The sequence below is a fragment of the Egretta garzetta genome, unplaced genomic scaffold (assembly GCF_000687185.1).
Source record: "Egretta garzetta isolate BGI_Z169 unplaced genomic scaffold, ASM68718v1 scaffold292, whole genome shotgun sequence".
NCBI lineage: Eukaryota > Metazoa > Chordata > Aves > Pelecaniformes > Ardeidae > Egretta > Egretta garzetta.
The window spans coordinates 391,209-405,740 of record NW_009258789.1 but is presented as its reverse complement, the minus strand read 5'-3'; the positions used below and the strand labels follow the sequence as shown (position 1 = coordinate 405,740).

General features: G+C 35.0%; 1 protein-coding gene across 1 annotated transcript in view; it reads left to right on the top strand.

Moving 5' to 3' along the window:
* The window catches only part of LOC104135847 (transformation/transcription domain associated protein), a 98,918-nt gene that overhangs the window by 68,559 nt on the left and 15,827 nt on the right, over positions 1–14,532 (top strand). Inside the window, 8 exon segments of the mRNA XM_035889237.1 lie at positions 2,226–2,421; positions 2,700–2,965; positions 3,414–3,514; positions 6,289–6,490; positions 7,663–7,821; positions 10,344–10,434; positions 12,025–12,224; positions 13,007–13,268. Of these exon segments, the coding sequence (XP_035745130.1) occupies positions 2,226–2,421; positions 2,700–2,965; positions 3,414–3,514; positions 6,289–6,490; positions 7,663–7,821; positions 10,344–10,434; positions 12,025–12,224; positions 13,007–13,268 (1,477 nt within the window).

The following is a 14,532-nucleotide window of genomic DNA, read 5'->3' as shown; positions in this document are numbered from 1 at the left end:
ACGCAACATTGACAATTCAATTTCAAGACAAGATGTGTTTAAATCCTGTGCTTTTAGCCTTTCTCCTCGGCATACGATACTCACAAATGGTCCACTTAGAAAATTAAGGAAAAGTACTTGTTTCTTGTCCTGTCAGGAATAGCTTGTAAGAACCTGAGACCATGCTTTTTCAGACCTCCAGAAATATTTTTGTGAAGCAGCTGGCACAACTCTGATAATACAGAATGTGCAGTTTAATTATTATGTGAGTTGAAATAACAGGCTGAAAGGAATATCCATATATTCCCTATATTGAATATCTCCATATTGAAAGGCAGTTGTCAAGTAAATAGGTACAATGTTTCATTTGTTTGAGCTAATACAGTACAACTAGAAGGCTTCTTGGTGAATTAATTCCTTCCTGCTAAGTTTTCACTGATATTTCAAGTTTTTCCTCCCCTAAGACTGGTAGTATCTGCAGCATGAAAGTATTGCTAAATAAAGTATTTAAATGCTTTCAGTTATCAATTAAAACAAGCTTTTAAAATAATCTAATATGTATATATCCCTCATGAAGAAGTGATAAATTAGTCAGTGACTGACAGAGGTACAAATGCAGCCATGAATTAGCACTGCAGTAATTACTTTTTTTTTAATATCAGATAGCATGTGATTAAATACCTGTGAGAAAATTAAATTTACGTGATGAATGGGTGTAGGATGAAGGTTAAGCTCTTGTGAGAGCTGATACTGAGATGATTGTAGGAAAATATTACTTTGTTTAATTTATTTTGTTTCAGGAGATTTCACTTTGTAAATTTGGACTGCCTTTTTTATTTTAAACAGTTACTTTATTTGGTTGATTAACAATGAATACAACTGTTATCTGCCAGGAGGTAGCTTAGAGAATACTACATTGGTTTTATTGTACTACAGGTAATTACATTCCATTAAAGTTTTTGGGCCTTTTCTTCAGGTTGTTGAAGTCTTTAACAACATGTCTGCTGCCTTTAGTAGGTTGGAGACTACTGCCATCTTCTGTTTGCTCCTCTCATTAATTTGAGGGTAGAAGATGTCAGTGAAAAACCATCCTTAACTAATGGAATTTTTCAAAGCTAAAGTCTTGGCAGAAAATCTTAAAGTAACACCTTCAGGAGCACATAGATACTATTTCTGTACATTCAAGTTTCTATTAAGAAGTCAGATCATGACAAGGGGATTTATACTAGTAAGTTCTGTTAAGTTTTGGGTTTTAATTCTTAAAAGTTCTGATAGAAATTTTAAGGTCAGTATTTTTACTTCATCTTCGTATGTATACACTGTATGTATATTGACTTGTGTTTTTCTATGATTAGGGTTGATGTAGTAAGTCCAAACCTGTATGCTAGAATTTCATTCTAACCTGTGTTTAGATGTGTGTGGGGAAAAGGATGGGGGTAAAGAGAGAGTCTAGACTCCAGTCAATGTCTTTCCTTTGGTGTTTGTGTTTTTGTGGTGGATTTTTTTTGTTTGTTTGTTTGGGGTTTTTTGGTGGAAAAAAAAAAAAGAAAAAAATGCTTCTTAAAAGCAAAACACTACCATTTGAGGGATAATTTGTGAAAGCATTTGCAGTTCGAAGTAAAAGAAAGGATGAGGGAATTTTTATCCTAATACTATCAAGGACAGACTTGCCATAGTTGACCAAAGTTAAATCTAGCAAGCAAATCATAATATTATAGGAAGAACACATTAAGTATAGATCAGTAACGTCAGTTTGCAAACAAATAATGTTAGGGCATTTACGTTTTGTCAGAGTGAGGTGTGCATGAAGTAAACAGCTTGATATTTGTACTCCATCCCTAGAGAAGAGGGCACCCTGAAGTTATGCAGGGACCTTTTGTGAGCATGTAAGAAAGTATCTTATGACACCTTTATTTTTAAAAATAATTTGTTTGTTTATTAAGACTAGCGACTCATTAGTATAAATTCTGTGCTGGTGATTCAGTGGATGAATTCAACATTTCAGTCAATGACTATGGTGTTGAATCAATCTCTTAGATTTTTTTTTTTTTTTGCCATTTTGTTAATGATTAGATTGGTTAGAAGTCATTTATGCAACTAACAGACAGGGCCCTAAAACAACATAAATAGTTTCATCTTGATCATTTAAAGGTGGCATCATTCATAGAGATCTTTTTCTAACAGTGAAATTGGCAAGCTTATTGTATTATCCTTTACTATAATTTCTATTGTTTAATGTTTTCTAGGCAGCACAGCAAATAATTGAACTTCAAGAAGCAGCCCAAATAAATGCAGGATTGCAACCAACTAATCTGGGGAGGAACAACAGCTTACATGATATGAAGACTGTTGTAAAGACTTGGAGGAACAGGTTACCTATTGTGTCAGATGATTTGTCCCACTGGAGCAGCATTTTCATGTGGAGACAACATCATTACCAGGGTAAAACTGCCTGGTCCAGCATGCATTCATCATGTAATTTTCCAGACAACCCATTGTTTGAAATAAGTTCTTGGGGTTTTTTTGTTTTGGTTTGGTTATTTTACTTTATTTAAACATACAAGAATGTTGTTGATTTTTGACAAGTGTTTTGTTTTTATTCAATTTCCATTTAAGTGTTTCATTATCTTAAGTCATCATTTCATATGTATTGCTGTGTAAGAGATTGCTGTATATATAATTTCATTTATAATGACAAACATTTCATGTTGTGTTTCTAGCCATTGTAACGGCATATGAAAATAGTTCTCAGCATGATCCTAGTTCCAATAATGCTATGTTGGGAGTTCATGCTTCTGCATCGGCAATTATCCAGTATGGAAAGATAGCTCGAAAACAAGGGCTGGTCAATGTAGCTCTGGATATACTGAGTCGCATTCATACAATTCCAACTGTGCCCGTTGTGGACTGCTTTCAGAAGATTCGCCAGCAAGTTAAATGTTATCTTCAGCTGGCTGGAGTCATGGGCAAAAATGAATGTATGCAGGTATGACAGCTTTATCTTTGAAATTGTTGTCAAGCTTTGAGGATTACAAGGACCATCAGATACAATGATTTAAATAAACTGCCTGTATACAGAACAGGATTTCAGTTTTGTTGGCCATGTTATACCATCCATAGAGTCTTGTATTAAGTAATGCTGTTAGTCAAAAGCAGTCATTGTCCTCTTTGAACTGAATTCTGTGAATATATTGAAAATTAGCCAAATAAAAAGTAAAGTGGAAATATGTTTTTTTTAAAGTCTTACAAGATAGTTAAACAGAAGGGACTTGAAATTTTTGTCAGTCCTGATTTTTTACAAATGAAAATTAAATACTAGAAACTTGTGCTATTTAAATTTCAAGAAAATATTTTGGCAGCTTCTTTTATGGCACTTTCATTTTAATAAAACCTTCCATTTTAGAAGGCTTTTCTCACTAAGGCTTATTTAACAGGGTCTTGAAGTTATTGAATCAACCAATCTGAAGTACTTCACCAAGGAGATGACTGCTGAGTTTTATGCATTGAAAGGAATGTTCTTGGCACAGATTAACAAGTAAGTATGTTGCCTGGAAGAGGCATTAGCACACATCTGAGAAAAACACAGCTGAATTATTTCAACACAGTATATAAGCAGAAAAGTTGTTCCATATGTTTATACTAGCTTAAAAGTTGTCATAACTGTTTAAGAAAGTAAAAGTATATGTGAGAGTTCCTTTGTAGTTCAAGGACGTAATGGTTGGTCATATTTCTAAGTACTGTAGGAAAGAACTAGTTAAAGCAAACATTGCACCAGTTCTTTTTTTAGAAGTTTTATATTTCAAGGGATGAGATGGGAAGAGGTGGGGAGAATAGTTTTGTCCAAAGCTTTTCAGCTTAAGATACATATGTTCCTCCGTCGCCCCCTGGTTCTGTGAGTACTTAGGATAACTGATGTCTCAGTGTAGTTGACAAAAGGAGGTTGCTTTAATTATGTTCTTAATGTAAATATCACAAAAAAGCAAGGGAAAAAAAAAGTTCAGTGTATAAGCTTACAGCTACTTAAAATTAGCCTGCCTCTTTGTTTCTCTCATTTCTGTTTCATTGTGTATGTCCCGTTAATAGCTGCAACTGATCAAGGCATAGGAAAATGTGTAGTGGCATAGTTCAGAGTGTTTAGACAAATCGTGTCCTATGCAATATGGAAATGCAACACTTATTGCAGATAATTGAATTGAGAAGAATAATGTGGTGTGCGTTGGAGACATCTTGCACTGCAGTAATTAAACACCTAGGTGCAAGCCTTGCTTTCATACAACTGCTTTCATAGTATTTTTGCTTTATGCTGACAGGCATCTTACTCTTTTGAGGAAGATCTCTCTTTAATTCAGTAAACAAATATCTCAGCAGTCAATTTTTGTTCAGTGATGCCCAAAACCCCCTTCAGATTTCAACAGCTTTTTTTAGTATGCATGACATATAATGGCAATATTGCTACATGTTACATATGGGTGGAATAATTCCTTTACCACTACAGTGTGGACACTTAGAGAATGAAATCCAGGCGGTTTTAGGCTGTACACTGAAACCTTACATAGCAATTTAAGTCAGGAAATGATGAATATCTTCTTCTTTGGATACAAGAGAGAATTTTAAATGGGTAGAATGTAATTACTTTGATGGAAAGTGCAATGGGCTTTTTTTATGGCCATAAGTGAGCTTAGTTTCAGTTGAGGTGTAAAGAGAAGGAAGTGCGCCTCCTGCCTCCCCCAACTTTTTAATTTTTAAAAATTTATGTAGATAAAGTAAAAGGCAGCTAAACTGTCTCCATTCTTTCAGGATAGAATGGATAGAGATTTCTGTTTAAAATATGGTTCTGATGTATTAGCAGTTTCTTAATTTTGCCAGAAAACATATGCACCTTTTTTTAGCACTGCAGGTGAGGTCAGGAATTTAGGAAGGTTACAGTTAGGAACAATGGGAGTGTTGAGCCTGAGAACGTGGGACTACTGATTACCTGTGTGTCAACTAAACTGGAAGTTAAAGGTCACCTCTGCTCTTGCATCTCCCTGTGCTGCCCATTTGCTGAGCAAGGTGATAGAAACCATTTTAAAAAAGTCATCTCAAGTGTTGAGAATGATGGATTGTAGAGAAGGAGAAAAGAAAACTGACTGAAAAGTCCCCTTTTTAGAAAGGGGAAGTAGTGATACGAAGTCATCTATCAGGTTGCTGCTGTGGTAGCTCAGTTCAAAGCCTTGAGCTACATGCAGAAAACCTCTGAAAGCAAGTAACATATTTGTGTAACATAGAAACTAATATATAATTTGAAAGTCAAAGTTACTTTCCTTTTTATTGTTTTGCCTCAATAGCTAGTAATTTTAATTTATCCCTGTAATCCTCCAAGCTAATATTTTATACAAAAAGTACTTCACGGTTAATTTTAAAAAATTAAAAATTAAAATTTATAAAATTTTAAACCCCAAGCATTATGTTACTTTTGTACTATTTATTTCGATGCTTATTCTGTAAGGGAGAAGTGGAGCACTTTCTGTTAGTAAGGAATCTTGGAATGCTTTAAAAGTTTCTTCATTTCAGTAATGTGTATGTGAGTGTTCTCATCCTTTATTTTTATGCCTGAAAAGTTAAATAGATTCAAGGTCTATGTATATACTGGGATAAATCATGCCAGATCTTGAACTAGGAACACTTGAGGAAACCTGGAAAATACTTCAGAAGTATAAGAACAATCTTTTGGTTACTAAGAACTGTGTGATTAACCTTCGTATTCTTTCACTTTTCCTATTGAAAAACAGACTTTTAAAGCTGTGGGGTTGAGGAACTGAATTTTTCCAGATAACGTTGATTATAAATTTTTTTTATGACTTGGGTGGGAGAACAGTTAAGTAAGATGTAGTCCTCCAAAAGATAGCTAATGTAACATCTTCCCAATGTTGTTTTTTCTTACTCTGCTTTTTGATCAGCAGAGGAGCACTTTTTAATGCATTTGCTTCTGCTCTTCTTGTGTTACCATTCGTTCTTCTTTCTCCCAGTATCATTGCTTGGGTTGCAACTGCAGTGCACTGGAAGTTTTTTAGATTTTTTCAAGGAGTATCTGGAGATCTTACACGCTTAGCTAATTGTTTCCAGTATGAAGCATTTCCTTTCATAGGTGCTGAACTTTAAGGAAAGCTAGGAAAAAACAGTCATAAGAGACCTTGCTAGAGAACATAATGGAAAAATATCATTGAGTGTTAAAAAAGTAATTGAGTGCCCTATCAGAAATCTGACTCTTACATAATTTAGTAATTTTTTATTTATATGAAACTAATATTCTTACTTATCACAATGCAGGTCTGAAGAAGCAAACAAAGCTTTTTCTGCAGCTGTGCAAATGCATGATGTGCTAGTGAAAGCATGGGCAATGTGGGGTGATTACCTGGAGAATATCTTTGTGAAAGAACGTCAGCTTCACCTGGGTGTGTCGGCTATTACTTGCTACCTGCATGCATGTCGTCATCAGAATGAGAGCAAATCAAGAAAATACTTAGCAAAGGTAAGATCTGGATGTTTAAAAAAGAATTGGAGCTCTACCCCTTCAGAAAAGGCAGGGATAATGTTCAATGCCCAAATTTGTGCAAGTAGAGAAATACCAGTTACTGATGCAGCGCTTTAATTTAGATTGAAAGTCTGCATGTGGTTGCTGTTGGGTCGCTGCATGTAACACATTGTGGGTTTTTCTACTTCATTGGGATATCTGGGTGGTTTTTTTTTTTTTTTTTTAAGATGTGGAACCTCTTTGTGGGAGGAAGGGAACAAATCACCTTCAGCATTTCTAATATATAATGGGATGAAATATCTGCAGAAAGGCATCCTTTGGTGCTATAAAAGTAGCACAGTTTGATGTCTGTTTTACCTCAGTATTGCATTTTGTTGCAAATAGGCTTTTTTTTGTAAAAAACAAAACAAAACAAAAAAACAAAAAACAATCAAACCCAAACCTATTTACGCTAATTCAACAATTCCATTCCAGCCAAAGTTCTTTGTGTTATGTATTTCTCAGTTTGGCTATATTTACTTTAATATCTCTTACGAAGAAAATTTAAAAAAATGGTAGCAGACTGTGGAAGACAATCCATTTTGAACATGAAAACACCACAGAAAATATTTTTTTAGATTGAAGGTGGCCTCCATAGCACTCTGAAGTCTATTATTCTCCCTGTCTGGTTGCGTAACTGTTAGTGATTTTTAGTCAGCGCTTAATATATTTGCATTTAAATTAAATTGTAGAAAAAGTATCATTAGGGGTGGACAGTTATAATAATTAAAAACACCCAAAGAAATACTAAAGCTCTCAATTCAGAGTTAATTTATCTGAATAGAATATTTTAGGTTCTATAAACATGCCTCATTTTCCACCCACTCCCCAAGCAAAAAACCAAAGAATTTGTGGAATGCAGTTGTGTTCATTGGCTTTTTTCTGTCTTGTTTCTTAGTAAGTAGTACCCTTACATTTATTTTTGACATCCTTTAAATATTATTTCTAGGGGAAAAAGTTACATTGGCCAGGCATAATGAATGTAAGTTCTTGTATCCAAGGAGGCTTTGACACTTACAAGGACTCTACTATCATGTTAATAAAATATCTGTGGGAGTTTTTTTCTGCATCATATGATTGATGTGTCTTGAATTTAAGCCCTGAGATGTCCTCTTGAAATTCTTTTTTAGGTTCTTTGGCTACTGAGTTTTGATGATGATAAGAACACTTTAGCAGATGCCGTAGACAAGTACTGTATCGGTGTCCCACCTATTCAGTGGTTGGCCTGGATTCCACAGCTGTTGACATGCCTGGTGGGCTCAGAGGGCAAACTCCTGCTGATTTTTTAGGTTCAGATGATGATCACTAATTCTTTGTTGTCTGTAATCCTTGTTTTCAAGATGAGATGCAAATATTTTTCAAAGCCAATTAAGAAAATGATAAGCTTTAAAAATGCAATTGTTTGCAACTGTTGATGAGTTAAAAAATGCTAATTTCTCTCTATAAGTGGAATATTTTATATTTCAGAGTGAGTGTTACTTAATGAGATTGAATCCAGTGAAATTGTATGCCATATGTGCAATGAGGCATTATAGCTTTCCCTCTGGAACTCTATTTATTACATTATCGTGAACATTATAGAATACATCTAGAAATATATAGTTAAATGCTTGTAATGTAGGAGTAGGGATAAAGAATTGTTAGCTTTAGTGACTAAAGTGCAAACTGTTTCAAGTGCTTTGTTTTTTATTCAACTTGATTTTAAAAAACAAGGCTCTGTCTGTCACCATCAGAAATCTTTATCAGGGCTTTGTAAATTTTCACTGGCAGTTTAGCATGACAAATGATTGAATAAATAAGGATAAGGTTTAGCGCGTTAGCTGAAGAAACTGGCTTCCTGGATTTGTACCTCTGAAATGACAGATACAAGTTTTGATTAATCTTGCTTTGGGGTTTTAAGATTTTACTGCCTATTGCTGCCTGCAATTAGTAGAATATAAGGATAGAACATATACCTGTATCTCAGTATGAAGTTGGTTTAAATGTGTATGTAGACTAAGGGAGAATAAGTGACGACTTTCTGTTAATTTGTTTTTAGATACCATTTTGTTATGGCTTAGTGCAAACAGGTTTCAAACAGCATGTTTTCAGAGATGTTAACTGCTTGTGGTCTAAGTTCAGCTCTGTTTTAGCATGCAGACAACTTGGAAGCATTTTGATGTTTGTTCATGCAGGTTAATGTAAAACAATTGTGAAGTCCTATTAACGTACAGGTGAGCATACAGAGCTCTCACATTAGCCTGTGCCCCAGGCCCCTTATGTCTGCAGTGCTCCACTGCTTCATGAAGACTGGCAAAGAACAGCTGTTGTGCTGAGTTCCTCACAGTATTTCTTCTTCTTTCCTTCCCTCCACTCTTGATTTTTAGGATATGGACTTGATGGTTCGTGTAGGTCCCTTCCAACTTCAGATATTCTGTGATTCTATGATATCCAGCTCCTTTTATCCTATCCCATATCCTTGCCACTTCAAAGCTCTGAGAGTGTGTATTTTTGTAGAGAGACAGATGTCCATGTGTGTTTGCATGTGCAGTGATACTTGTGTACGTAAATCTAGATAAGCATGTGTGTGCATATGTATACATATGTTTCCTTCCCTCTCTATAAAATTAAAATGAAACTCTGAAGAGACCATGTACCCCAACAGCGTAAGAAAGCAAAGAGTTAAAGCAAAATTTCTGATGAGTATGGCTTGGTATTGGCTTGCAACACCAGTGTGCTCAGCTGTCTTCTGACAGCAGACAGATAAAAATTACTTCAATGAGTTATATACACTCTTTATTTGTTGAGGTCTGTGTAAAATTTTTAGAAGTGAGTGCCTACTCACAAGTCCTAATGTAGCTGGAGCTTAGGCTCATAAATATCACAAATATTTTTGTTTATCTTGCCTTTGAACTTCAGGTCCATAGAAGGAATATAAAATTAAAAACCCCCAAATTTTCTGTGTTACTGATTTAAAGCTCTTAAGTTTGCAGAAGTACTACAACCTTACAATTCTCTTCCAATATTTTACTCTTGAATTATAGCATGAAGCATATGTGTGTCAAGTTAGTAATCTGCCATAAATATCATATTACTGAACAGTTAAATGCCATTGCAAAATTTCTGCCACTTACCATACCCATTTGGATGGAGGAAGAATCCATGACTTAGTAAAATTGTGGCTGGAGAAGCCTATAATCATGCCTTAAGATGTGCTCTGTTGTGGGTAGTACTTAGACACAGCATTTCTTTCCTTTAATACATACTGAGATTTACAGATTTTAAAGGGGATGCTGAATGTTAGTATTGCTGTAGCTTTTTTTTATTTTTATAGACGCCATAAAATCTTTTTTATTTTTGGGTGAAATTGGTATCCCCTTACATTAAGTGCCGTGATTATGTGGAGTAAAGTTACTCTCTAATGGGCCTTACAAGTATCATGGGGCTTGCTGGGAATTGTGGCCTAATTTAAAGACTAACCGCTGTCATTATGTCTAGATTTCTTCCATTATGTACATGAGTAAGATCTTTGAACTGGCCCAGATGGTACTCTGGCATTCTGCTGTTTTCGGGTTTGTTAGGCAATATGGTCTGGAAGCCCTAATTACCTAATACCTTAACAGTGTGTGTAGGGAGTTACCATTTCATCCTCTTCGGGATCCTGGTATTGAAAGAAGCTTTCATTTCCTACTTTTCCATAAGCTGTTATTTAAAACAAGGAGCTGATTATTACCAAATTGCAGTCATTTACAAAGAGAATCTGTATGTGTTGATCTGACTTATAGTCAGTTTTCCTTAACTGAGAAATATGTATATGTGTATCTCCAAATAGGTGGGAAGAGTCTATCCCCAAGCTGTCTACTTCCCTATCAGGACCCTCTATTTGACCTTGAAGATAGAACAACGAGAGCGCTACAAAAGCGGTGAGCTTGAAAAAGATCGAATTGTTTCAGCCCTTTGTAATGTACTTATTTTGAGTTTCACCTGATTTTACTGGGAGAATAGATTGTCTAGAAAACATACCAACTTATCAAGGCTAAGGAAGAAAGTTTTTGGTAAACTTTGTTTTCACTCATTTGTTTCTGTGAGGTTAAATCTACAGATGGCTTGAGCTGTCTTGAATTTTCTTGAATAAAATATTCACCAAGAAGAGTTTAAATTCCCTTCATTCTCATGTCACCTTAATTATTGAGAATCACATGTTCCTTACTATATTTTTATCTTTAAAAATTGGTGGAGAGGTAGAAAATTCTTAGATTACAAATAAAATGTCATAGTTTTCTAAGATGTTGTAGTCTAATTTTGATTAGAAGCATGAACCATGTGACATTCAGTTTCTTCTCAAATGAGCCAAACTTTTAAAAATAATTTAACGCAACATGAGTTCATGTAACTCAAGTGAGGCAAACTGCTTGGTTTGAATAAATCTGTACTTTTAACATCTCCATAATAACTTCTTATGGTGAATTTTCAAGTAAAATGAGCATCTTAAGTTGACACAAAATCAATTTTAGCTCTGAAGATGTGTTTGGGAGGTGGGAAGAACATAAAGCAACTTGCACAACACCTTTTTTATTTTCATGAACAAATCCTATTTATAATTGTTATGTCAAATGATTCCACAGAATTTAATTGTTCTTTTGTCTCTCCTGGGAATCCCAGGAGAGCTACTCGAAGAACCCTCCCTTCTGTTCTGCACTCTTTGTTAACGAAGTGCATTGTTTATTTAATTGCCCTTTTCACTTTGGCATTTTTTCACTAAATTCTTGCATAAAATTTTGAAGGGCACTAATTAAATGTCTTATTTTTCTTTGGGTGCTCCTTTGGAGGAGGAGGAGATTCCCACATACCATAATACTTCAATACATTCATATCCAGCGACAGACGTTTCTGTGCCAAATTCGTTGTATTGCCACATGCCCGTTTAGTGATAACCAGTAAAATATTTTCCTATAGGTTATGCCACGAACTACTGCTCTGTCGATGGGTTGTGTGGTGGTGGGTCATCTGATGAAGCAAAACTCTCTGCTTAATCACTGTCTGATGTAGTTGTGATGCAAGACATTAGCTGTACTAAAAGATACACTCTATGACAACTTGTGTGTTGTTGGCACCAGCGTGTTTATTCTTCAGTTATGTGTGAGAGATCTCCCCAAAAGGGAGCGGAGCAAAACCCCCATAACCTAAATAATTTGATCCTATTTGAAACAACGTCAGTTACTTCAAGAGCATAGTTTGGTAGTGTGAAAGCTAAGGCTACACTTCCTGTATGTTTTTGAAGAGTGTTGATATTGCTCTAATTCCGGGAAGTCTGTATCATCCAAAAACTATTTTATTTCTAAAAATAAAGTTTTCTAAAAATTCTGTAGGTAACACGTTATTAATACTGAATGCAAATCTAAAGCAAAGTCTTAGAATGAGTTGTTTTATTTCATGCAGGCATGTATCAAGTTTACAAAAGGTTTGTTGTTTGGTTTTTTTTTTTCTTTTTTTTTTAATTTTCCACTTTCCAGATTCTGGGCAACAACAGCCAAGTTCAGTTGGAAATCAGTCCCACTCTGCCTCAGATCCTGGGCCAATCAGAGCCACTGCACCAATGTGGCGATGCAGCAGAATTATGCATATGCAGCGAGAATTACATCCAACTCTTTTGTCTTCTCTGGAAGGCATTGTAGATCAGATGGTCTGGTTCAGAGAGAACTGGCATGAAGAGGTATTTGGCTTTAATACACCTTGATATGTATGTATCATCTAAGGAATAGATAGCTGCAAAATATTTATCTAGAATTATTTTTAAACATTAAAACATAACTATTTGTTTTGAGTAGTAAACTGATGTATTTGTAGAAGTGATTGTTCTGATTGGAGTTTTAAGGAGCTTGGTTATTTCTAGAAGCAATGCAGAGGTTTCCCAAAATTAGTAACTTGATGATTGCCTCTAGGTTTTAAGCTGTTGCTTATACTAACTGAAAATTTATATTCTTACATTAAGTTTCACAGATACCAGTTTCCTTCTTGATCTGGTAGTCTGTGACAGATGGTGATTATTGTCCAAAGTTTGAGTTATAACAGAGAGCAAATGGACATGCCAGTCCACTTATATTTGCCTCTCAAAGTGTCAGGCTATTCTGTTCTGGCTACCTAGAACAGTGTTTCTTTGAAGAAGTATTCCTCATATCACATAATTTTCTAATATATTACAAAATACGAAATTGAAAACTTAGCTGCTGTTCAAAGAGCAAGGTGTACTTTGTGATGCTGCATTTCCACTGCTCAGTTTGGTCCCTTGCAGTGCTAATGGGAATCAGTGCTGTCATTCTGATTGACCCTCTGATGCAATTTAAAAATACAGTTTAAAATAAATGTTTCTGAGAGGATAACTTAACTTTATAAAATGCAGTGTGAGAATAAAATCTTAGTGCCAAATCAGAAGGCCTAATTTTCCTGACTATTTTGTCTTTTTTTTTTTTTTTTTTTTTTTTTTTCAATCCTTAGGTTCTTAGACAACTGCAGCAGGGCTTGGCAAAGTGCTATTCGGTTGCCTTTGAGAAAAGTGGAGCCGTTTCAGATGCCAAAATCACTCCTCATACACTAAATTTTGTCAAGAAGTTAGTCAGCACTTTTGGAGTAGGTCTTGAGAATGTCTCTAATGTGTCCACCATGTTTTCTAGCGCAGCCTCAGAGTCACTAGCTAGGAGAGCACAGGCAACAGCTCAAGATCCCGTGTTCCAGAAGTTAAAAGGGCAATTTACAACAGGTAAATGTTCAAATTTTTTTTATATGTTACTTTTAATCTCCAGAGAAATTTCCTTCCCAAAGTTCAATTGTGAAGGGATTCTGCTTTTTTTTCTTTTGTTCTTCCAATATTTTCCCTGAGAGGAAATATAGAAAACAGCACCTTTCTGTCATTCAAAAAAAACTGAAATAGTTTGTTCCAGTATTCTGTGGAGTAATAAAGATAATTTAAGTGAAAAACAGACCTTAACATGGAGAGTGAGTATATTGTTGTAATTTTGTTACCTAAAACTTTAGTCAAGTCACACGTGTGTTTAAAGATAAATTAGATTACTTCACTATAACATTTTTGCAATTTATGTAGAACTGCCTGCTATAGATGAGGGACAATAATGATCTATATTTTATTGTGATGTGAGAATATAATGAAATTTTCACCCCAGAACTCCAAACTGACAATATTGTACGAAGTTTTTCAAAACAGCCTCCTTCTGATGAGTAAGATTACTTTACTGTTTTGGATAACTAGATTATAAAAATCCTGTTGCACAAATTTACATCACTGTTAGGTAAATTGAATCAATATCTTCAATCAGATCTAATAAAAAAGCTACTTAAGGGAAGTAGCTTTTTTGCTTCATTCATTTTCTCTTTATCAGTGGAGTTCCATGTTTGAGTATCTGATGTTGATTTAAAATTCTAAGAAAAGCTTGTGTACAGTAGAGCGTGGTTTTGATATATTTGGTGAAAAGTGTTAAGGCCATGCAGCTATAAATGACAGAAGGTGACACTGATTGGCATCAGTGTTTTGGATTGCCAGGATTTTGAGTTTTGAATAAATTCCCATCTAAACTACATCAGCTTTTCCTCAAGGACAACTGTAGAATTAGATGAAAATGAATAGTTAAATGTAGGTGGGTTTTTTTTTAACAGAAGAATTCAAACTTAATTGTGTTCAAAACTGGAATGGTAGAATTTTTATGAAGGCCTGGGTTTTCATCTTTTTCTGAATCTACTGTTCTCTTTACCTACTGGGACTCTGGCTTAGGTGATACTGGCATGATTTAAAACTTTAAACCATTATAAAAACTAAGATAATAAACCCCCCCCTCCTTTCCACATCAAGCTGGTTCCTCTGTGAAAGTGAATCTTGCATTGAAAAGTTACTCTTTTTAGAATTCTAAGTTACATAAAGTTGCCTTAATTGAAAATTATTTGAGGTCAGCACAGCTACTGAGCATTTACAGAGTTTGACAGGTAGACTTGCGGGGTTTTTTCAAGCATTT